We start from the raw sequence: 24,685 nt of genomic DNA, 5'->3' as shown, positions 1-24,685 counted from the left end.
GAAAGTTTTTATCTTTTCCAGATGAACCAAGAAATTTTTTTCTTCATATTGGTAAGTTAAAGAATTACTTTTAAATATGTTGACTGTCTCTGTTAAATTAAAAATATCAGTTAACTGAAAAAAAGCAACAAAAAAATGATGACCACCAAAAGTTTTAATATTTCAAATAGACAAGAGACTAAACTTATGCAGATGATTATTAAATATTTAAAACACGTTTTTCAGTTGAATGCATTTTTTCATTTTTATTAATGTATAATTTTAGGGCTTAGCATAATTAATTTTAAACAGTCATTTAGTTCTCCTCTCATTTTATTCTTTTAGATTATATATTTTCTTATGCAATTTTTTGTTTTCATTAATAACTTTTATGGTTTTTCTGTTCTTTTTTCCAGCTAAAATAGAGCGAACTTATGGTAAGCAAATGTCAAATTACTTTTTGAATAAAATATTTTTTAGTTATAATAAACTATGTAAAATTAAATAAAAAGTTGACAAAATTTTATAAAGACTTTTATCACTTCCTTCTAACACCTGTTAAAACCTCAAGCAAAGCTCAAGAGATTAGAAATGTTGTGAAATTATGAAAAATTATATGTTTTGATTATATGTTTTAATTAATAACTGTTATGGTTTTTCTGTTCTTTTTTCCAGATATAGAAGAGGAAAGAGATGGTAAGCAAATTAATGTCACACATACACAGTACTGTGCAAAAGAAAGTAGCTTCTAAGAGAATTTTTAATATTCAGGATAAAATGTCAAAAAAAATTAAATTAAAACTAAAATATAGGTACAAACATATTTTTTATTGAATTGTGTAGTATAATACAAGTTTTATTAAAAACATTTATGTTTATAACTATACATAGAGACTTAACTAATATTTAATGTGACCACCTTTATTTACAATAACATCTTGGAGCCTTTTATTTATACTTTTATATAGATTTTCAATAAATATGATACAGATATTGTACCATTCTTCTTTTAGAACATTCCAAAGCTCATTTACATTTGTTGGCAATATTTCCATCTTCTTTCTGTCTAAGTAGTCCCACACATGTTCGATTATGTTCAGAGCTCAGAGGAGGCCAAGGCATGGTTTGAAGCACTCCCTCCTCTTGCAGATTTGGCAAATAATTTTTAACTAATTTGCAAGTATATTTGGGATCGTTATCCTGTAGTAGGATAAGATAATCCCTGATCAGTTGTCCTCCAGAAGGCACATTATGGTTGTGTAAAATATTTTTGTATTTTTCACCTGTAAGCTTTTCCGTTTTTCTAACAATATCCCCAACCTCTTTTATTGAAATACACCTCCAAACTTGAATATTCCCTCCACCATATTTGATTGTCGATGCTAGACATGGCTCCTTCAATGCCTCTCCCTTTCTTCACCTAACATACTGACTTCTATTTGTCCCAAATATTTGTAATTTAGATTCCTCTGTAAACAATACCTTGTCCCATTGATTTTTCTGCCGTTCTTTGTGCTCTCTGGCGAACTTTAATCTTTTTTCTTCATTACCTTTGCGTAGTAAAGGTTTTTTAATAGCTACACAGCCTTTTAATCCAGATTTTATTAGAGATCGTCGCACAGTAGATGCATGTACTAAAAATCCACTAGCTCTTTTAAGATCTTGAACGAGTTCTGCGCTTATTTCTTGCGATTTTGTAGCGGTGTTGTTTTTAAAAACTGTTCATCACGTGGGCTTACCTTCTTTGGATGACCAGACCTCTTTTTATCCACTATATTACCAGTTTCATTATGTTTTTTCTTAACTATTTTTTAAGCTGACGCTCACGAACAATTCACACGTTTGGCTATTTTAACTTCACTATAGCTCTCTTCTTGTAAAACAATAATGCGATTTCTGTCATTTATTGATATCTTTGGCATTTTACTCGTAATGAAAATATTTTCGAAATGAAAAGTAATTTTATTATAAAACAAAACTTTTGAAAAAAAATGTTTGATGTAATCAATTTCAAGTGTTGATCCTTGTCCTTAATAAATGAACAAACATAAGTGGGTGAAAAATGATATGAGTTGAAACCATCTAATAAATATTAATAAAATAATTATTTTATTAACATAATTATTACTAAAATAAATAAATATAGCTTTATTTTAAACAATATCTTACTTTGATTTAATAAAGATTAAACTAAGATATTGTTTAAAATAAAATCAATATTATTTACTTACATTTAAATGTACATTTTTTAAAAAAACTCTTAGGTGCTACTATCTTTTGCACAGTACTGTATATATAAGGGTGGCACTAAAGTTTCTACACAATAAAAAACTCAGCTTCATTTTATTAATGAAAACGTCTCTGCAAATGGTGATTTATATGTTTAAGGTATTTTACCAGCTTATAAAGAAGCTATGAATATTAAAAATGCATTTTAAATGCAAGATGAAGCAAATTGCTATATATCAAATAATGCAACGGCATGGATTTAAGAGAACCTCATAAAGTTTTCAACAAATTGGCCAGGAAACTCTCCAAACCTAAATCCCAAACCCAAATCCCCTGGAAACTTGCTGGTCTTATTTAAAGTATAAAGTATTTAAAGAACCAAGAGTTTGAATAAAGGACCAGCTAATTTCCAGAATGGGAGAACTACAAAACTTGTGTGAAAGTTTTTTTTGTAGATTTTTGGCTTTGCAAATAATGGTAAAAATTTTTTCTGAGTTTTTATTTCAAGACACCAGAGTTTAGAAACTTTTGCGCCACCCTGTATATATGTATGTTAGTGTGTATACATACATACATACATACATACATACATACATACATACATACATACATACATACATACATACATACATGCATGCATGCATACATACATACATACATACAGAATTATATATAGCTGAGTTTTTTTTGTGTGGATATATATTATGTTTTTTTTTTGACTAGTATGTCAAGAAATATGAATATCCTCTAAAAGCTTTTACTTTTTTGTTTACTGAAAAGTGTCTGTTTTTTGCTTCTAAATTCTAAAATCTATTTAAAAAAAAAAAATGAAAATGAATTAAAAATATCTTAATGTGAAAAAAGACATCTATAAGCTTTTCAGAGGCAGGTAGCGTTTTAAAGTATTATCGTTTTTGACCGTAACAAAAAACACCAAATCTGACTTTTCAACATTATTACAAGACAATAATAATTGAAAAATGGAAAAAAATTTGGGTTCCTTGTCACTTCGGAATGAGTATTTATTGCTTAAGCCAAAACATAAGTTTCACTTTTTGAATTTTTGCTGGGCATAGGATAAATTATTTAAATTTGTTTCTCCTCCGACTTCTTTCTTTCTTCATTAAACAAGAAGTTTTTTCTTAGATAAAATTTTATATACTGTCCTTTTTTTTTTAGCCTTCCGTCGAGAACCTATTTACCCATTTAATGGTAAGAATTATTTAAAATTGTTTATGGAAATTTTTACATGGTCAACCATTGATAATTGATGTGATTGCTTTATTTTCGAGAAAATTTCTTCGATTCGTTCACTTGCCACAAATTTAAAATAATTGATGAATTCGACTACTCAGTAATTGATAAAGATTTAGTATTTTACTAATTGTAGTGTAAACGATGTTATTTTCAGTTGCGTTCGTTATCTAGTTAGATTGATCGTTTCGTCAGTTTTATTTGTCAGCGTCGTTTTGTAGTAAACTTTAATTTTAACATTTTGTGAGTTTCTATTTTGTGAGTTTTTCTTTTCAGTGTCAGTTTCATTATTTTGTTAAATTGCTAGAAAATAGTTATTATTTATGAATTTGTTATGTATCGATAGGTTAGCAGTATGCATTAGACCATAGAAAAATGATTATATTGAAAAAATTTCATTTTTCTAATAAGTTCGAAACTGTAAACATTAATTGAAGTATTTCTCGTGTGAGAAATAGAATCAAATACACTTTAGTTTTACTTTACTAGCCTTCGGAAATCGCCTTCGTTCGGCCTTATCAGTAGATCAACTCTAGATGGCAATACACCCTTATAACTTCTTATTCAAGTTTAATCGAAACTCTTTAGTCAAAACAACTTCTCTCTCTCTCTCTAAAATTACCCCTCCACCACCCACCTCCTCACCTGTAGAGTTTTACGGAAATGTCTCCCTTTAACATATAAGAAGAGGGAAAAAAATAAGAAACTAAAGTGAGAAATATCTATTTCTTTAAAAACAAATCCTTCCATTTATTTAGCGACTTAATTTTGGAAAACCACATAAAATTAAGAAAAGAGAAAAACATAGCAGCCCCTCTAAATCAAAAATTGCACCCTTCTAACCATGTTCTTCATTAAACTGAAACATTCTGTCTTCCCGTAAGACATAAAGCTGTGGGCCACCTATTTCCTATTCGTCAATACTTAATTAAGAATGGAGAAGACGCCGTGCATGTGCTTGAAAAATTTTGAAAATCTTAATTTACCTCTCGTTGAATTAAAGTAAGATGCTATAATTTGGAAACTAAGCAAATAGATAGCAAATTAAAAGAAAATACTCTGAAAGCGAGTAGCTTTTATCAAAATTTATCCAAAACGCTACGTAGTACCAATCAATAAAACGTAAACGAAACAACACGATATAATGTATATAATAATATAACGTAAACAATATATGTAATAATATAAGAAAAACGAAATATTACAATATATAATAATAAAATAAAATGAATATAATAAAACAATGTATAAAAATAAAATAAAATGAATATGATAAAACGAAACAAAAGGTCAAAACAAACATTAAAAAACAGCAAATTCTTTACAAATTCTATTCTGTAATGTCATTATAAACTTTATGATACAAGTTCATTAAAAACCTTAAGGAAAAAGTTCTTTACAAACATACAACAAACTGATTAAAAACATAAGCAACAAGTGGTTACATATCGCGATGTTAGATTTTGTTCTATCTCCAAGTATAAACGTTGGGAGAAAGTTTTTTATTTTTTTTTTGAAAGTAAAATTTATTTAAAATTTTAGCTTTAACTTTCAACGAAATTATAACTAATGCTTAAAATAATCTATACTTAAACAAATTATTTAGAAAAAAGTTTAAAATATAAGTGTATTTTAAAAGTAATCATTTCTAACTAAAATTAATAACTCATTTTCTCCCAACGTTTAAAATGGGAGATACAACAAAATAATTCTAACCTCGCGATTTATCAAAATATTTTAATTTCGAATTGATTATATCAAAGTGATGTCAAATTATGATCAAAGTGAACAAAGCAAATTTATGGAGTTAATAACCTGTTCATTAGTATCGCTAAAATGACTGCAGCAATAAGATTCCGATTATCCTCAGCTCTTTTAAGTTCATTTTGCTTGGTTGAACGAAAATAGAAGCGAAAACAAATGCTAAATGTAAACTGTTGCTCTAAGAATATGGGTATCTAATCTTAACAGCTAATAGAAAACTAAGCAACTCATGTTCATAACATATCCATCCTTAAACTCATCAGCACCTGCTGCCATTGACTTCTTAAATTTATAAAAAATAAATTGCGTTAGTCAAATAGCAACTAAAAGCAATCACTCAGAGCTATTAGACCCTTAGAAACGCTTTTAGTTCAACATCAGTTTTTGACGTTTAATCGCTAGATTCTTGGTTTTAAGTTTATAAAGTTTCAGTTGTAAAATATGTTCGATTTCGAATATTGCTAACAGAAAGCACCACTTGAAAAAAGAATATTAGGTTAAAATAGATTGATAGAACAGGGTTTTAGTTCTTTGTTTTCTTCTCTGCGAAGTCTCTTGTTGTTTTTTCTCTTTTAAACAATTTCTTACGATAAAAAAAACTTTACCACTTAAAGTAAACTAATCGCTGTCATCCCTGCTCTTTCGATTTGTAAACACTGTTTTTTATATAACAGGGTGTAATACAATATTTTATATAAATGCTTTTGAGGAAAGCACATCCAGTTGAGCTAAGTAGCTTAGTAACTACTATGTTTTTATCGTTATTTAGCTCAATATTGATTAGTTTTTTGAGATCACGTATTTCAATTTTCACTAACAAAAAATATAATCTGTTTTCAACTTGTTTTTCATTTCAAATGGGGTTTGTTTCGACCCTAACAGTTCTATTCTGTCGACTTGTTGAACTGAATTGTTCCCTTTAAAACCGACGCTTCGAATCTGAACTCAAACTGGGCTGTATTTATCGTAAAGTTTCTTCCCCTGAAAACATAACAAGAGTTCAATAAAGGTTTTAAATATAACAGCTTAAATGTTTCAGTTTTGTTTGAGAGTTCCTTCAAGAAATCTTTTTTTATATTTTACACACGATGGGTGAAAGGAAAAATAGAATGTCTTTTTTTTTTTGTAAATTTCAAAAAGAATATTTGGCAACTTTTTAATATAGTTTAGTTGAACAGGTTGTTATTCAATGTTAGTTTTTCAGGAAAAATATTCAATGATGTTGTACAGAGTTAAAAAGGTTTATTGATATTTCTTTAGCTTTTTGTAGCCGCACCGTGACCAATCCTGTTTTTAGAATAGAATCTTCACTGACAAACCTAAGTTTCTATAATTCTTGTTTTTGTAATTATTTCATCTATTTATGTACAATATTTTTAGGTATTATATAATTCATGTATTGCTTTAACTTTTCTTTAATGTTAATTTTTTCTTTTAGATCTTCCTGAAGTTCGTTGTTATGTTGAAGATCGTAAGGTGGGAGATTTCCATTGGTTTGAAAAAGAAATTTTTGGTAATTATTGGCTATAAAATAATAAACTAGAAGCTGCCATTTCTTTAACTTGTTGAGGGAATTTCTCAATATTAATTTCGAAAGTTTCAGATCTATTGTTTTGTTTATTCTTTAAATGTTTGTTGTTATAGAAAATTGCTTTCCATCTCATTCTTTTTGTCAGCAAATTCTGTTTTCTTTTTATCAGGTTGCAGATTAAGTTTATTGTCGAATTTTTAGATTTTTTAAATCTATTAAAAGACAAATAATTAAATGAGTGCGCAGTAAAAAAATAAATACAGCCAGTAAGAATTTAAACGTGTTTTCAAATATCACTATTAAAGATATTGGTATTTAGAACAGTAGTTAAAATAATTAGAGCTCAATTATTATTTAAATTTATGCTTAAACTGATACTTAAAAAACAGCCAGAAAATATTAGTTTTGCCAATAAACAATATTAAATTTTGGGAAAGGAAATTTTTACTATTTAGTAGATTTTTGCGAATTTTTTTATTGAACAAAAAAAAATTGTTTTTTTTTAGATCTTAAAAAAGAATGTTGGAAGATAAGTAAAAGTAATAAAGTTATTGATAAGCCGTTGCTATTTTTTTTAGCAATCACTAAAGTTACAGGTAGTGGTCTCTCTGAATCACTAAATAATTGTGGAACCACCCTTCAGGCTAAATTTTAAGAAATTTCTAGTGTTGATAATTTCTGTATAGTCACAGACCAACTTGATATAAATTTATTAATATCTATATTATAATCGAACTAAATATTATACTTAAAGTGTTTATTTTCAAAACTGTAAAGTGTTTCAGTTTTTATGACACCAATTTCTGTCAGCGAGTGAGATTTGTTAGTCGTCCCTAACAACAAATAAAAAATACATTTATTTTTATCATACTGGATATTATTCGCTCTACAAATTCTAATTGAAAGAAAAATTCATTTGTCTTCATCAAATTTATGTTCAAAACATTCTTTATGCCTGACCTATCCTATTTGTCCGTTTATTTACTATATTTACAATTACTGTGAGGCGGGGTTTTGTTGTGTTACTCTAACTCTTCTGACAATATATTTAGGGGAATTGGGATGGGGTTTTGGGTGTTTTGGTAGAGGTTAGGAGGTTTGGGTTAAAGGTGAGTGGGGATGCCTCTTGGTCCTGTGTAATGGTAGCACTCTGACTTGTGTTAAAATACGCACGTACTTTTCTTTACACGCAATATTTCTCCTTTAAATCTGTAATAATAATAATTCTTTTCTTTTAATGTTCCGTAATCTTTAATAAAAAATTTCTCCACTTAAAATTATAAATGCTATATCTTATAAACTCCTTTTATAAAATCAATCAAAACTCCTTTCGTATATCTTTTTTTTATTTAGCATTCACTGACTGACTCCAACTAACTCTAACTTCAACTTACACTTCTGTTTTGTATCTCCCCGTTTACCCATCGAACCCCGTTCACCTTCTCCGACCCTTTTCGACCCTCAGACTCTTTTTCTAATCTTTCTCTTCTAATCTCTTTTCTTCTAATCTCTTCTAATCTTTTTATATTTCTCACTCCACCTTTTTATATCGGTTCTAATGTTTTTGGGCGTTGGCGTCTTTTCATTTTTTATTCGTTATTGTAAAATATTAATTAATGTCTTTGGGTGGTATTTCTTTAAACGGCATCTTGTTTTACTAGAATTAGCTTCCTCACATTACTATTAACAGCTGATAGAAGACTAAGCAACGCGTGTTCATAATGTAGATAACCATGTATATCCTTAAACCCATCCTTAAACTCCACAGCACCTAGTAGCAGCACCGTGACCATTCCTGTTTTAAAGTCTAAACATTCAATATATAGAAAATGTTTAGGATATCTTATATTTGATGATAAAATAATGCAAATAAAGCAACAGGAGTATAAATTATCAACTTTAGTAGGATTGAGAAGAAAAAAAATTAAATTTTGTCTACGTTAAATGACAGTTTTGAATACTACTTTTAAACTCATTTATTTGAATAATTCTTAGTTAACTATTTTTATTTATAAGGATTTTTCCATTTTTATGAGAAAAGCACCTTTCGGCTTGTAAACGCTGTTTTTTGTGAATGGCATTAAAGTCTATTCTAATAATGACATAAAGGTCTATTGATAATTCTTGAGCATTTTGTAGCAGCACCGTGACCATTCCTGTTTTTAAGTCTCAATATTCAATATATAGGAAATGTTTAGGATACCTTATGCTTGATGATAAAATAAAGAAAGTTATGTAGAGCGTCAAGCAAATCGGATTCGCCTTCCTTTTTTTTTTTTTTTTTTTTTTTATTTTTCTTTGATAATTTTTTTTAATTTCTGATTTTACTTTCTTTACTTATTGAACATGTGGTCTCCTTCAGTCAGACTCACTACTTTTTTTATGATAATGATCTAAATTTTAAAATGAAAAGTCTCACATCAAAATTTCATTTGTAAATAAAAAAATTTTACTTCAATTCTTTCTATTTTGACTTTTTGGTCGACAGAACTCTTTAGATGATCAATAAGGTCGCTCTTATAGCACTAAATAGAGGGATAAGAATTGAGTTTAAAATTTGTTTATCATAATGCCAATGTTTCTCGATTTTAGCAAAAACAAGTATTTTTTGTTTGTTTGAAAGTTTCTATAAAAAAAAAAAGTACAAAAACTCCAATCACGTTCTTATTTTTAAAAGTTGTCATGACGCCTAAATATTCTCAGGAGAACTGAGAATATTACGAATGTAAAGATTCCCAAGAGAACTGAGAATATACAAAGCGTATCATGACTAGGGCTTCTCCTTTCCCGTAAAAATCTAATTCCCGGAATTCCGGGACAAAAATGATTAATTTCCTGGGATCCCGGGAAATCCCGGGGTTAGGTGACAAGCAAGAGGTGGGGAGATGTGTAAATTCAAATAAATATAAAAAAAAAAACGCTTTTTTAATACTATTACATTTAACAAGAAAATAAATACAAAATAATTCTTAGAAACTTAGACTCTTAAAACAAAACAAATATAAACTTCAATAACATTATATTTTTTATACAGATTAAATTTTAAAATAATTTTTTAAAAAACATAAATTGTCAATAGCGCTATCACTTAACGATGACCGAATTTTCGTAACAAAAAGACTTGCTGCCGAAAATGCTCTTTCTGAATCGATTGATGTCAGTGGGATAGTTAATAGAGCAGTATATAATTTTTCTAAATTATTTGTACGCTTTTTCGTTGCATAAAAAATATCCGTTTCTTTTGTAATATTTTTAACGTCATATAATACATCTTCTGGACTCTCAATTCGACTAACGTTCGTAATGGCAGCATCCAATTTTTGATGAAGTGTTAATTCAGATGTTGTCTTCAAATTTGGTTCGGCCATAAACGACATTTCAGTCCGATCATTACTGCATTTTAATTCCTCAATTTCAGCGGAATTTCCACCACCATCAATATCCTCAACAAATAGCTTCGAAAAGAATTTTTTAGCCGTAGCTTGAAGGACTGATTTGGAAGGCAATAATAATACAGAATCTATGTCCGATTCGTGTTTATAATTTGATGGATTATTTAAATATTTTAGCATGCCAACTAAATTTTTATTCCGTCTTTCAACGATTCTCTGTTGCACATAATGCAGCAATTTAGTCGAAAAACAATCTTTATTTTTGCGCAAAACATCTAATATAAACACTAATACACCCTCTGCATCAAGTAGGGATGCGTTGCGTCGGCCAAGTCTTTCAATTCCCAATTTAACTGGTTGCAACGCTGTTACTACAGTCTGCACCACTAAATACTCATCTTTCGAAATATTGTTAATATTGTTGTGTTTAAAATCTATCAATGCTTTTAACATACATGTTTTTAATGCAATAAATCGTTCCAACATTGCAAGAAGGCTATTCCACCGTGTCTTTACATCCAGTATTAACTTGAGTTCTTTATTGTATGTAGCTTTTACGTATTTTTGTAAAATTTCATTTTTGAGTGGTGATTTACGAAACATTCGTACAATTCTCCGGACCTTTTGAATTGTTTGTGCAATACTTATGTAGCCTAATAATTCTTCAGTGATCTCAACTTCTCGCAAATTTAATAAATCGTTGTTTTGGCTTGACTGTAAATTCACTGAAGTTGTAAAATCGATTTCTTCAGACTCGTCATCTTCACTATTATTTTCATCAGAATTCTGACTGTCTGATGCATTACACTCACTGCCCGATGAGTTTGAAGTCACTGATTTTTTGTAGAGAACATAACAAACTGGTAAATGTAGTCCATGTGCATAACAAAGTTGATGTTCCATCCCGCTTAATCTTCCATCCCGCTTAATCTTCCATATTTTTTCATAGCTGATGCACCGTCAGTTACACTAGAAATTATATGCTTCTTTGTAGATAAATTAAATTCGGATAACTTATTTTCAACCATATCAATAATCTTTTCAGCTGGAAGCGACCCAACTATTCGAATCATGCCCAAGTTCCAAAGCCTAGTTAATGAATACACATTTAAATTCAAATAGCGACGATTTTTTAAAGATGTGTATTCGTCCATCGAAATAGAGAATGTTGAGCCACCTTGAATTTGCATAGTGTTTTCCCTAAGCACTCCTTGTTTTGGTAGATGATGTTGACTTTTTACCAAATTCATTACATGTGAAAGGTTTTTTGGCAATATCATTCCTTTATCAGATAAAGATTTTTTTATAAACTCAGATTTTGCAATAGCATTAATAGAAAAGCGATCTACAGCCGCAAATTTTGAAACAACTTCTTCTATAGATTCCTTTTTTATAAATGACGTAATTTTAGGTTGAGCATTTCTAACTTCAAAATTTGTTTCTTCGTTTGGTCTTTTTTTCGTTTCTTCAATTTCGACTTCCATGCATAGCAGCCGAGAGAAATTCTCTTAAGGGGCCCTCATTATGATCAATTACATACCCAGGACCAAAAGAAGCGTGCTCTGGTCATTGAAAATGAAAAATAAAAGTTAATTAAATCTTTTAAAAGTCAAAACTATCTAAATATTTTAAAAATTACTTTAAAAAAATGATTGTGCACACGCGGGGCCCCGGAAATCTTCTCCGTCCACCCCCTCCCCCCTCTCGGCGGCTATGCTTCCATGTGAAGATTTTTTAAATAACGAAGAAGACCACTTGAAAATCCTTTACACATTGTTGTTTTACATATATTACAAGTAGCAGATTCTGTGTTTTTTTCTTTGTTAAAATTTTGCCTTGCCTTAGATCCACTTGACATGATGCGGTATATTCATTATCCTATTAATTAAATAGATAAAAATATACTAAAATATAAAACTATATCACTTACAATAAAAATCCCGAATTAGTGTGCTGATTGTAGATAAATTGTTTCAAATTAGTTGTAATTACTAAACATATATTTTAAACTTCACTTACTTGGTTTTTCACATATTTTACTTTTTACATACAAATTTCTTTCTTAACGTAACTAATTACTTTACTTTCTAACTACCAACTTTTATGCGTGACTAATTACTTTTTTTGCACGTACAAGTATTTGTAACTTGTCCGTAGTTATTTTATATTTAACATATCAGGGACTCCCCTTCATTCATTGTAATTTCTTGCAATTGTGATTATTTATTAGATTAGTCACCAATATGTTGCAGTTTTGGTTTGTGTCTAAGATATATAAAATATTATCGAATTTGATTTATAAATGGTTTTGGTTTGTTTACTTAAGCTTTATATGATGTAAGTTACAACATGCAAAATTTAAATAAGTAAATCAAATCTATTCATAAATCAAATTCAATAATAATATTTTATCTATCTTAGACACAAACCAAAACTGCAAAATATTGGTGATTTAATTGCCCTTTGTAATATATCTTCCTAATTTTTATAGAAATTTACAAAAGGGAAAAGGAAGTAATTAGTACTCAAATTTTGAGTAATAATATTTTTAAAATCTTTATAAATGTTTAAAATGTTTTAAAAAATTACCGGGATTAATTATCCGGGATAACGGAATGGTTTTTTTACCTCCGGCATCCCGTTTGAGAAACCCTAATCATGACAATTAGAGTGAAGAGAACGATTTCTAACTGCATTTTAACAGAACTTTAAACGCTTCCACAAAATTAAACCAGAATGAGGTTTTAAGTTGTATTAGAAAATTCGAGCGTTGATTCGAATTTTCAATTACAACTGAAACTTTCACTCTGGTGGATTTTCAAAAACCATTATGAGCGAACGAACGTTTTTCAAACGAGAGCATCGCCGCAGGAGTTGAGTTGTTTCACGGATGAAAATCGCTAACTTTATTTTCTTGTAAACAATTATTTCTGAACGAGCGGTGTGAAAAAAGTAAGTGTTCATGATTTTATTCTTATGTATAATGTTAGAATTAATTTTGAGCAGAATAATTTATTATAATAATATATTTGTTTAAGTTGAGAATTTAGGTAAAAAGCGATAAAAAGTTCAGCTAAAACAATGACGTAGTATTTCTTTGATTAAAGTTGTAAAATTGTGTTTTTTTGGTTTTGTTAAAAAGATTATTTGATATTTTTTCTCTTCAAAACTAGTTTGAAAGTTTAAAAGTAGATGACCATGAAATTCTTATGCGATACTTTTCGTTTGAAAATTTTAAAAATGTATTTTCTAACCGTTTTGACTATTTTAATCGACTTTTACCGCTTCTAATTGACGTGCTTTCGTTTACTTTTTAATATTTTTCGTTGCTAAAGCAAAGAAATAGAAAGCGAAATGTTTTTATCTTATTTCAAAAGTAAATCATTTTGCATCAAAAATCTCACGCGACTTTAAAATCAATTTGCGCGCTCTTTCAATGCTTTTGAGTAGGCATCTGATTGGCTTATTTGTTATTCGTATTTCTATTGGTTGTAACGCGACCAAAGTTTGAAAACGGCGTACGACAAGTTTCATAAAATATTTTGGTTCTGTATTTCGTAACTTATTTATTTGTTTAGTAAATATTTATGAAATAAAAAGTATTTTTGGAATTGATTTGTGATCTTTCGGATTGTTTTAATCTCTTCGATATACAAAATCATATCCGTTTTACTTTTATTAAACACGATATCGTATTTTCAAAATGTTTAAAGTTGATTGTCTTGAGTAATTGTTGTTGCAAATAAATATTAATAATAATATTAATATGTTGTTATTCTTCTTCTTCTTCAGATGACACTGAAGAGATATTCATCAAGTGCTTCTTTGAAGCGCAGGCGTCAATTACCGAGGACTTGAAAAAATCAATCGATGAACAAGAGTGGTGGATTGTTATAAACGATATAACAACTGCTCATGAAGTTTCACATTTTAAATATTTCATGGAGAAATTGTCTGCCGCAGGATGCAAGTTGGATGGATTACATGTTGATAAAAACATTTTATCTGAGGATGAGAAAAAACTTATCACTTTATGTTCGACCAACGTTCGTAGTGTCTTGTTATGGTATCCAGTGAAGATCAATGGATGGACACCGACACATAAGATTGAGTGGTTGTTAATAAACATCGCTGGTTATACTTTCGTATCAATTAACGAGTTTGAACGTTTTGTCCTTCCATGGATTCGACTCGCTGAAAAATTATATCTTGTCCTTCACGACGACACGAACTTCATCGACGACATTTGTGAATGGCTTCGTGGTTTGAACTTCAAGAAGTTGAGGATCTGGTACCGTGGAGAATATTTTTATAACATCGAAGAGTTAAAAGTAAGAAACACGAAAAATGTTTAATATGTTAAATAAAAAATAAATACAAATGTAAATATGTAAAAAGTATATGTAATACAAGAAAGTTTTTTTAACATCGAAGAGTTGAAAAAGTTGAAGTGATAAGAATTACTTTTGATTGTTTAAATATTTTTAATTTGTTAAATATGTAAAATGTATAAATAATGTGAGAATTATTTATGAAATGAAATATAAAGTAATTTTAGAAAGAAAAAAACAATTTTCTTTTTACTTCAAAAACTGTTATAATATAATAGTTTGATGTTTTAATAAACTTCAAAAAATCACGGAATTATGATAATACAGTGTAATTTTATGTATTAATATTATAATAATGGAAATATTTTAAGAAAGAGATTGTTTTTTTTGTTGTCGTCAATGGTAACTGTTATGAAAAAAAATATTCGAGTTTTTAAGATGAGATTCGATCATTTTTTAGAACGGAAAGTTTTTTTTAATGTCAATGAAAAAAATTGGAACTCAGAAAATCGAAAAACAAAATCTTTACGAATTTTTTAAAAGCTTCGAACGGTGGACATTTTTTTTTCCTCTCGAAGGAGGACAACAGTTTTAAATTTTTTTTTTTTTTTTTTTTTTTTTGTAAAAAAAAAGACTTTTGCTGAAGATAATCAGCTAATGTTTTGTTTCTAGAAATTTCGGTTGTTTTCAAATCAAGGTTTTTTTCAAGCCCAATCATTTTGATTGATTTCGTATAAATTGGGTCATTTAATTCCTGCTGTTTCCATAGCAATCAAAATAACCTTCAGAGAAAATAAAATGGTGATTAATGTCCGAATTGGGATGAAGCTCTTCACTTACTTTACAATTATCTTTCAAATGGCAAAGTAGTAAAAGAACAAATGCTGTTTAAGTGAATTACAATTTTGTTCAAAAAATGATGAATGCTTAAAATGTCCAGTTGACATTTTAACTCTTTCGCTGCCAACTACGAGTATACTCGTAGTAAGTTGGCGTCATTTATTTGCCAACTACGAGAATACTCGTAGTAAGTTGGCGTCATTTATTTGCCAACTACGAGTATACTCGTAGTTGGCAAATCATAAAATAAAACATCTATAAAACTAGACGATAATTCGTCTGACTATTTTTTCCCGTGAACTTTGGGAAGTCAGACGAGAAAACTTTGGTTTTTGCGCTAATGCAATTTTCCATCTACCGGAACAAACATGTTCCTGCGGCTTTTCTCTGATCTTAATGAAATATCGTAAAGTTTCGGGGGGTTTATCTTACATAACGCCAAAATTTAGTTAGTTAAATTATCAGTGCTATTCAGCAGCAGTGTAACAAAAGAAAAAGATAATTTAAAGTATGCTTTTAAAAAAGTTTGTGATTTATTTCTTATTAAACTTTAGAACGATTACGAAAAAGTAGCTTTAAAAGCTCTCAGCAATGGCATATTACCCCCTTCCTTAAACCTGCAAAACGTAATTATATTTCGCCGTTATTCATTTTTTTAAATAACCAAAGTTTTCTCGTCTAATTTCCCAAAGTTCACGGGAAAAAAAAGTCAGACGAACTATCGTCTACTATAAAACACATTAATTAGTACACTGTGTGAAAAATTCAAAGTGCACACTAAAATGTTTTTTAATGTATTAAAAAACATCTTATTGTGTACTTTAAATTTTTTTTCACATTTTTAATAACATACAGTATAATGTAGATATCAAATATATTTTAGCTTCTAGTCTAAAAAACACAACAATTTAGAATTAAGAAAACAAAATATAAATTACCTTTTTTACTCATGATAACTGTCAATGTGCATGTGCAAAAAAATTGAAACACTATTTATAATAATAATGCATAAAATAAGCTACATTACTACACCTTTTCAAGATGTAAGTAAGAACTTGAAAGTTGTAATTAAGAAACGTAAGATGTAATTGAGAAATACAAAATGTAATTTAAAAGTCGCAATATGTAATTTAGAACATGAAAGATGTAATTAACAAACGAAAGATGTAATTTAGAACATGAAAGTTGTAATTAAGAAACGTAAGATTTAACTGAGAAGATGAAAGTTGTAATTGAGAAAAGCTTATGATATATGTTTCAAATTACATATTGCGATTTCTTATTTACATGTTGGGTTTCTCAGTCACATTTTAAAATTTCTTAATTACATGTTGTATTTCTAAATTACATCTTACGTTTCTTAATTACAACTTTCAAGTTCTCAATTACATCTTGAAAAGATGTAGTCACCGCAATAAGTATACTCATTACGGTGTTACGAGTACTTCGGCATTAAAGAAAAAAATTTCTTTACCAAACTACGAGTATACTCGTAATACTCTTTTTTTGTCAGTTATATTCAGAATAAAAAATACTATAGAATTATTTCAGATAAAAAATATTTTTTTTATTTAAATGTTGATATCTAGCCTTGGCAATGAGAATGAAACCACGTGAAACAGCCTCGGCAAAAATTAATGATTGTAGACATTATGGCTCAGCAAAGAAATAACGCATAGTTTAAAATAGCTCGGCAGCGAACGTGTTAAGCGTTGTTTACGCTGTTCGTTTCTGGTCCATTATCAGCCACAATCATTAAATACATGACAAACGAAGAGATAATGACATACAACTCAGCTGTACAACGTCAAAACACAGTATCTGTATTTTTCATAATTTTTTAAGTTGGGCCGCCAACTTAACTTCATACTTATCACTTGAAACTTCACCTGAACTCTATTCTTGGGATTTTGATCGGATAACTCGTGGGGTATCCAACGTGATGTTAGTTTTCTTTTTTTAAGTGCGTTGCGAATGATTTCGTTGATTGTAAAGCGATTAATTGATGTCAGGGCTTCAATTATATCATGTGCTGCATGCGGATTTTCTTCAATAATGGCTCGCACACGTTCAATATTCTCAGCTGTATACGTGGTTTGAGGGTGCCCTGAGCGAGGATCATCTTCGAGACTCTCTCTACCATCTTTAAATAAAGTAGCCCATTTGGCAACTGTACTTCATTTTGGAGCTTGGTCACCATGAACTAAAACCAACTCATCGGTTATGGCTTGTGCTGAAACTCCAAGTAGAGCACGGGTTTTAATATATGCTCGATATTCAAATTTTTCCATTTTTAAATTTTTTCTTTTAAACGTATATAATAAAATTTAAATAACTTTTTTAATAAACATTCAAAATATTTCAACAAGTACTAAAAATGTTCATAATTAAACACAGTTTGAAATGATATATAAATATTTAATTATTTCCTGTCTCATTGTATCTTTATAGATGAAGTTCCACGAACTTTCCTAACGACCTAAGTAAGTTTGAAATAATGAAGCTTACTCAGGGCCGCTGAGAGCCTTCAAGCCGCCCGGGACAAAACCTTTTTTGGCGCCCTTATAGATTTCGCTTCATATATATACTTAGCATAGAAGCAAAAAAAGTACATTATGCCTTTATAGCTACTTTAACTTTATTTCATTTTTTGCTAACTAACCGCAGCATAAACAATTCCTAACTTAAATAAAATTTTTGAGCTTTTTTCGAGGCAAAATTATAAATTACTTCATCATATGACAATGATTTCGCGAGATCATTTTCAATAGACAAGATCATAAGATTTGAAAGTCGCTCTTGTCCCATGGTGGCTCTGAAATGATTTTTTATAATCTTAAGTTTACTAAAAGATCTTTCACCCTCTGCAACGGATATTGGCCTTGTGTGAAAAATGATTAATTTCGAAAATATTCGTAAATTGCTTCGAAAATAATATATATATATACATACATACATATATATATATATATATATATATATATATATATATATATATATATATATATATATATATATATATATATATATATATATATATATATATATATATATATATATATATATATATATATATATATATATATATATATATATATATATTCTACTAAATCACCTTCAAATCAGTAGCTTTGTAAAACCAACGTAATTCTTGGAGCATTTGTTTATTTTTTTCACATTCTTTTACCCTTTTGGAAGCCAATGCCCTATTTTGGGCACCAGAAAGTTTTTTACGATTCATTATTAACAGTTACTGCAAATAACCGTACGCATCAATAAAATAATAGCATTGTCAACTACGCAAACTCATCAAAAAATTATAAACTCAATCTCAAAAAGCTAATGTCATAAATCTATATTTCAATAGTTAAATATAAATCTTAAACATGAATTACCATAAATAAGTTGATTGTAAAGAGTTGAAAAATATTTACTATTACTTTCTAAATTCTGAATAGAATTATTTCTATTCAGAATTTAGAAAGCTTACTTAACAACAATCTGAGCTTACTTAACAACAATCATTTAAACGCAAAGCAGGAATTTTACAGCGCAAAATAAATTTTGTTCGACTGAATTACAATTCCATTCAAAAACTGATGAACGCTTAGAATGTCCACATTGTTCTTTTTGGTCCATTATTAGTCACAATCTTTAAATATTTATGAATATTGCTGTTTGTTCAAGATTGGTTTCAAAGAGTCATGGAGCATGCTCAAACTTCTAGTATATCAATAAGAATGTAGACTTGAAAACAGTTAGGTTTATCGGAGCTAATCTAACTCCATCCCAAACCGTGACTGCCTTCTTCCAAGAGCTAGGTCTTCTAAAATTGTAAACTTTTTTACTTGTCATAAACTTGATCAAAAATCATCTGATGGTCAAAGTTTTTAAATTTTGAAAAACATTTAATAAAGAAATTCTCCGAAACAAGTTTCTTCTGCTCACTGTGTCCAATTAATATGGCGCATTTGTAAGAAGCCTGCTTTTTTTTTTTTTGCATTTCGTAGGTCTATTGTTTGTTTTTACTGTTGGTCATTATTTTGTTTAGTTTAACTATTGACTGATATCCTTTAAATGTCTCCGTAAATTTAAGAAGTTGAGCTAATTTCGTCACTACTTAATGTCATGATTTTTATTTTTATTCAAACATCAATAATTTTCTATCGGCATTCCTAATGGTTGTTATGCTTATACAGAATGTGGGTACTATAATTTTAATAGCTGTATAATATGAAGCAATAACTCCATCGGTGATTATTTTTTGTTAACAACGCTCTGAATAACTTTTTTCGCTCTTTGATTTTGCATTTTTTCCATGAGCACACTTACTTAAATAATTTGTTAAAAAAAAAGCATTTATGTTCAAGGGGATTTTTCCATGAGCACACTTACTTAAATAATTTGTTTAAAAAAAAAGCATTTATGTTCAAGGGGATTTTTCCATGAGCACACTTACTTAAATAATTTGTTAAAAAAAAAAGCATTTATGTTCAAGGGGATTTTTTCATGAGCATGCAACTCCTCCTTCTCTAAAAATTTTCTGTAATTTTAACGTCCCCTATTTTACATTTGTTCAAGCAGTTTTTGAACTGGTAGTTTTTATCATGAAAAACTTAATACACGTAAGAAAAATCTTTTTGAATTTATGGTTTATAAACAATTTCTTCTAATCTTATACAAAGTTTTACCAAACCAGGCGAGCGTATCTAGGAATAAGAAGTTGTAGTTCTTCCCGGTTTGTGAGCAAAAACCGTTTTACGATCTCGTCAGCCGCATATGCACAACACGTGTCGCTGTTTTTTCGATGTCATTAAACTGTGCATGCCTTGTTCCTTTCTGTCTTCTTTCAATTTTTCCCTTCTGTTTCCTTTCTGTCTTTCTTTTAGCCTTAATGAAAGTTATATTGAAAATCATTGAGTGGTCTGACTTTTGAGAAAAAATTAATGTAAGCCATTCGTATTTAAGTCTTCTTGCAGCAAGAATTTTTCGACTACGAAACTATTTTTTTTATATAGGTGAAGGAAACTTCGCCTTTAAGTGAAAAGAGAAGTTACAATAGTCTCAACTTAGTCAGTAGAATTGGAATTTGTAAAAGAAATGAGTAGAAGAAATAAAAAAAATTTTAGCTCTGATTAAGAGCTTTATAAGACTTGATTAAAACTAAAACTAAGTGGATAAGGTTGCAACTGGCTGTATAATCATATATTGTCAAAATTTTTTTTAGAACTGCTTGCTCAACACAAATATGAGAAGCGCATGAAAGTGGAAGAAAATCAAAGAACTGTTAATTAAAACAAAGTTTTTTTTTTGTAAACTCCTGCTGTGTGGAGTGATGGTATTTGAAGGCAAAACCAGTTCCTTATGCTTGAAGGGATTCTAATTTGTTTGGCTTTTGCTTTGGGCATTCTATTAGTTGCCTATGCCAGTTCATCATTTGAAAAAAAGCTGCGCTAAGTTTCTAAATTCCAATTGGGTTGGTATTTGTAAAGCCATCTGACCATGAAAAAGTTTGTTTAAACTAATCTAAAAAAACTAATATTAAATAGAGTTTTTCGTTCTTTATCTATTTAAATTAAATTTGTCTTCAACTTATCCTTTTCTTCGGATTTGGCCAACTCCAATACGAGTTGACCCAAAAAATGAAAATGTAAGCTCAAGGTCAAATTTTCTCTGACAAAGCTTTAGTTTTGTTTGCTTGCCAGTTACCCTCATACACTTTGCTTTTCAAAATAGCCCAGAAGTCTTCGATTGGGTGACACTCCAGCACGGCTGGTGGATTGTCAACTTTTTTGATAAAAATGATGTCATGGGCCTCGTAGCAGTCGGTCACGGTTTTGGCGTAATGTTATGACGCCATATCCGGCCAAAATACATAATTGCCATTGGTATGATGAGAGTTGATGAACAGCACTAGTCTCCTTTTGATACAATCCTTTCGTAGATGGCTTTGTTGACTGTTAGGCCACTGGGGACGAAAAATGCCCCGGAAATTATTTTGTCAGAAGCGGCCAGCCAGACGAGCACCTAGGGTTCGAGCTTGCGCTTTTTGCGATACTTAACGCTCGGTAGAGTCTTGTCTCTGTCACTGGAGTAGTAGGTGCCGTTTCCGCTGATCGTTGAGTGCGACAGCGTATAGTAAGATTCGTCATCAAGGATGACCAGCTTTCCCTGGAAATTGCGATAAAGACAATCAATACCGATCTTGATTCGCTTTTTTTGGCCCTCTTGTTGGTCAGGTACACTATGAGCTTGCCACATCAAAAAACCCAGTTACTGTGGTCAAACATGGTTTTCGGACAATTGATGTCCTTGGGGGTCGTGATTTTGGCCACACGATTACTTCCTTGCAATCTTTTGTGTCCAGAATTGTTCGCAGTTTGATTACATCATAGATAGTGCTTCTTGGAATTTGTTCAGCATTGAAGTGATCTTCAGTGAACTTTTTACCTTGCGATTTTATTTTTCAAGTAGAACTCACAAATTCGTTTTCTTACCTCTTCTTGCTTGAACACAATTTTTTTCTTCATTTTTGATAATTATCTAAAAATAAGTGAATTGACTTACAAAGAATTAAATGAGCTTTAAAATGGATGTAAGCATGAAAAAAAAATTGTTTAGCTTGTGGCATTTAATAGTCTGTTCAAGTCAGTCCGGATTTTTAGTAACCACCCGTTACTCCAATTTTCTCCTAATATGTCGCACAGTGAGTTAAAAAGGTTAAAAAGCGGCAAAAAATACCTAACTACTAAATACATGTACATTAAACATATACTATACATCAAAATAGGGGTTTTTGGGGTCAAGGAATTCAAATTAGGAACTTAAAATTATTTTCACATGCACTAGTTACCCGTATAACGCACATGTACGCGTTAAAACGCGCGTTAGTGCACTTTAAAATTCTAAATACTATTTTTAGTAAAACATTTAGCTTCCTTGACCCATAATATAACAATATTATATTAATACACAAACGCCCGTGTACGTGTTAAACGCACGCATTTACTAAACGCGCGCAGACGCGTTACAAAGCGAGTTATAAATCTTTAACGCAAAAAAAAACAAAAAAACAATTTATAATCCAAAAATAAAAAAATCAGAGTATGAAAATCTTTTCACAACTTGAATTACTAACCAGTTCAATAATTCAGTACTAATATCCAATACCAGAATAGATATTCATATATTGTTTTGTTAAACGCAACACCCGCCCCTCCGTTTTCGATTTAAAAACAGCTTTCGGAGGTTTGTGAATTATTACACAAACGTCCGAAAACTGTTTTTAAATCGAAAACGGAGGGGCGGGTGTTGCATTTGACAAAACTATGCATGAATCTATTTAAAATATCTCCTAAAGGAGCAGGAGGTCGCAGTAAATAATTCAGGGTTTATTTGGCTATAATTTAATGGTTTTGTTTCACAAAAATTGAACGTGGAACAATGTGGAACTTTTTTTTGGCTGGCACTTATGTTTAAAATTGTGCATTAAAATTTTAATTTTCAAAAGAATTATCTAAAAAAAACTGTTTTTTAAATCTAAAAAAAAAAGCAAATAAATTATTAACATCTAAGCACTCAGTAATTTAACAAAAAACAAAAATAAAGTTTTGTAATGAGGTGGAAAATAAGGTTTCTTACAAGATAAACATACCTTAAATTTTCATAATTTTATGGTGATAAATTTTACTTTTTACACATATATCCCTTTAAAATTACACATTGTTAATACCTATGGAATTATTTAAAGTTGGTTTAAGATCAAAAAGTTGCTTTTACATTTTAAGTCTAAAAACGATTAAGCTTTCACTTTTTTTTTTGGACTTTTTTTGAGTTGAGGCATGCAGTACCCTGTGGTGTAGCTGTCACACAGTATAGACTATGGAATCACATATTACTATTGTCAGATAGAAAATTAGTGTGGCATTTAAGGTCTTTCCAATGACGATCTTTGTAAATGGTTGATAAGCATTTTGCTGAGATTGTTCTCTTTATTTTATGAACTGCACACTGCAATATGTTCAATAGGCAGGTTTTTAATTGAAAAATTGGGGGCTGTTTTTTTTTTTAATTGTTACCCAATTTCTTTGATTTCTATAAACAAGTTTTTCTGATTTGATCTTAGACAATGGTATTCGTATTTTGAATATTGAATTTTTATGGGTTTTATCTTTTTTAGGCTATCTTCACTTTTATTACATTTATCTTGTATTTAGAAAAACTTGCAAAAGTTCTTGATCATATATTTATCAACTGAATGGAAGAGATTTGCACAGGAGACTCATTTAATCAATATTTAATTGAAACTATTGTTGAGCATATTTACCAAGATAACGAAGATGAACAAATATAAAATGGAATCTTTCCTTGAGATGCTAAGTGTCTTGGGATCGATGGGAAGTCAATTTAGAGAACGAAAGTGATTAGGAAAAAATACTTTAGATTTTTACTCTTGTGATGTTTTCCAAAAAAAATCAGACACTTCCTTTGGCTTTTAATAGGAAAGTTTAAAGTTTTCAGGAAATACCTGTCACAATATATAGGAAAACTATTGCTTTACATATTTTTACTTATCTAACCCTTCTTAACTGTTCAAATTTTCAAATAACAGCTTCTATGACTGCATTTTTACCAAATTTCACTAAAGGACTTATCTTACAGCAAACATTTGTTAAGTAAATTATCAGAAAAAGAAACTTATACAAATGTTTCTAACAAATCTAATAAGTTTGAAATGGTAAGATTACATAAAGTTTTGGTTACAAAAAAAGAGATCGTTGTCGAACATTGCTAACAGGAAGCTGGGAACTAACAATGAAGCATTTCTTGTAAAAGGACAGTTAAACTAAAAACTTTTGCTTTCAAAAATCCTGTTATTTACAGGTGATGAAAAAACTTTTTTTAAAGCACAACAAGTAGAGCAAAGGAGCTCAATAGATGCTGACTTTTACTTGTCATCTATATCAATATTGGCCTGTTTTGTGAGTTGTCATATTTCCAATAATTGGATTTTAACATTACACTAGAAATGTAATGTTAAAATCCAATTATTTTTGTCATAATTAAAAAATAATTGGGTTTTAACATTACATTTCTAGTGTTTCAGTTTTTTACTAAAGCTACTTCAAGAAATCTTTTTCTGTACTTAATACACCAAGGGTGCAAAGGAAAACAAAATCTCTTGCAATATATAAGAAATGTTTAGAATGTCTTACGTTTAATGAGCTTTCTAACCAATCGGCAGATAGAAACAAATTATTTAAAGTGCTAAACAAATTCACAATCATTTTTTCTTTTCAGCTAGTGTAGTTTGGGTAAGCGAGGCAAAAAAAATTTTTTTTGTTACAAATTATTTCAAAATTTGT

The 24,685-nt window shown here is 29.6% G+C and overlaps 1 protein-coding gene across 1 annotated transcript in view; it reads left to right on the top strand.

Moving 5' to 3' along the window:
* LOC149894945 (NACHT, LRR and PYD domains-containing protein 3-like) overlaps positions 1-14,593 on the top strand; it is a 226,798-nt gene extending 212,205 nt beyond the window's left edge. The window contains exons 6-11 of the mRNA XM_090076757.1: positions 22-51; positions 396-416; positions 655-675; positions 3,388-3,420; positions 6,665-6,739; positions 13,942-14,593. Of these exons, the coding sequence (XP_089932883.1) occupies positions 22-51; positions 396-416; positions 655-675; positions 3,388-3,420; positions 6,665-6,739; positions 13,942-14,504 (743 nt within the window). The 3' untranslated portion in view covers positions 14,505-14,593. The remainder of the gene's footprint in view (positions 1-21; positions 52-395; positions 417-654; positions 676-3,387; positions 3,421-6,664; positions 6,740-13,941) is intronic.
* Positions 14,594-24,685: the final 10,092 nt, after the last annotated feature.

This window comes from Hydra viridissima, unplaced genomic scaffold, assembly GCF_058129835.1.
Source record: "Hydra viridissima isolate aposymbiotic clone 2 unplaced genomic scaffold, HvirCarnegie_v1 scaffold_1, whole genome shotgun sequence".
In the NCBI taxonomy this organism is placed as follows: domain Eukaryota; kingdom Metazoa; phylum Cnidaria; class Hydrozoa; order Anthoathecata; family Hydridae; genus Hydra; species Hydra viridissima.
Note: the sequence above shows the minus strand (reverse complement) of the source record. Positions and strands in the feature narration are given on the sequence as shown.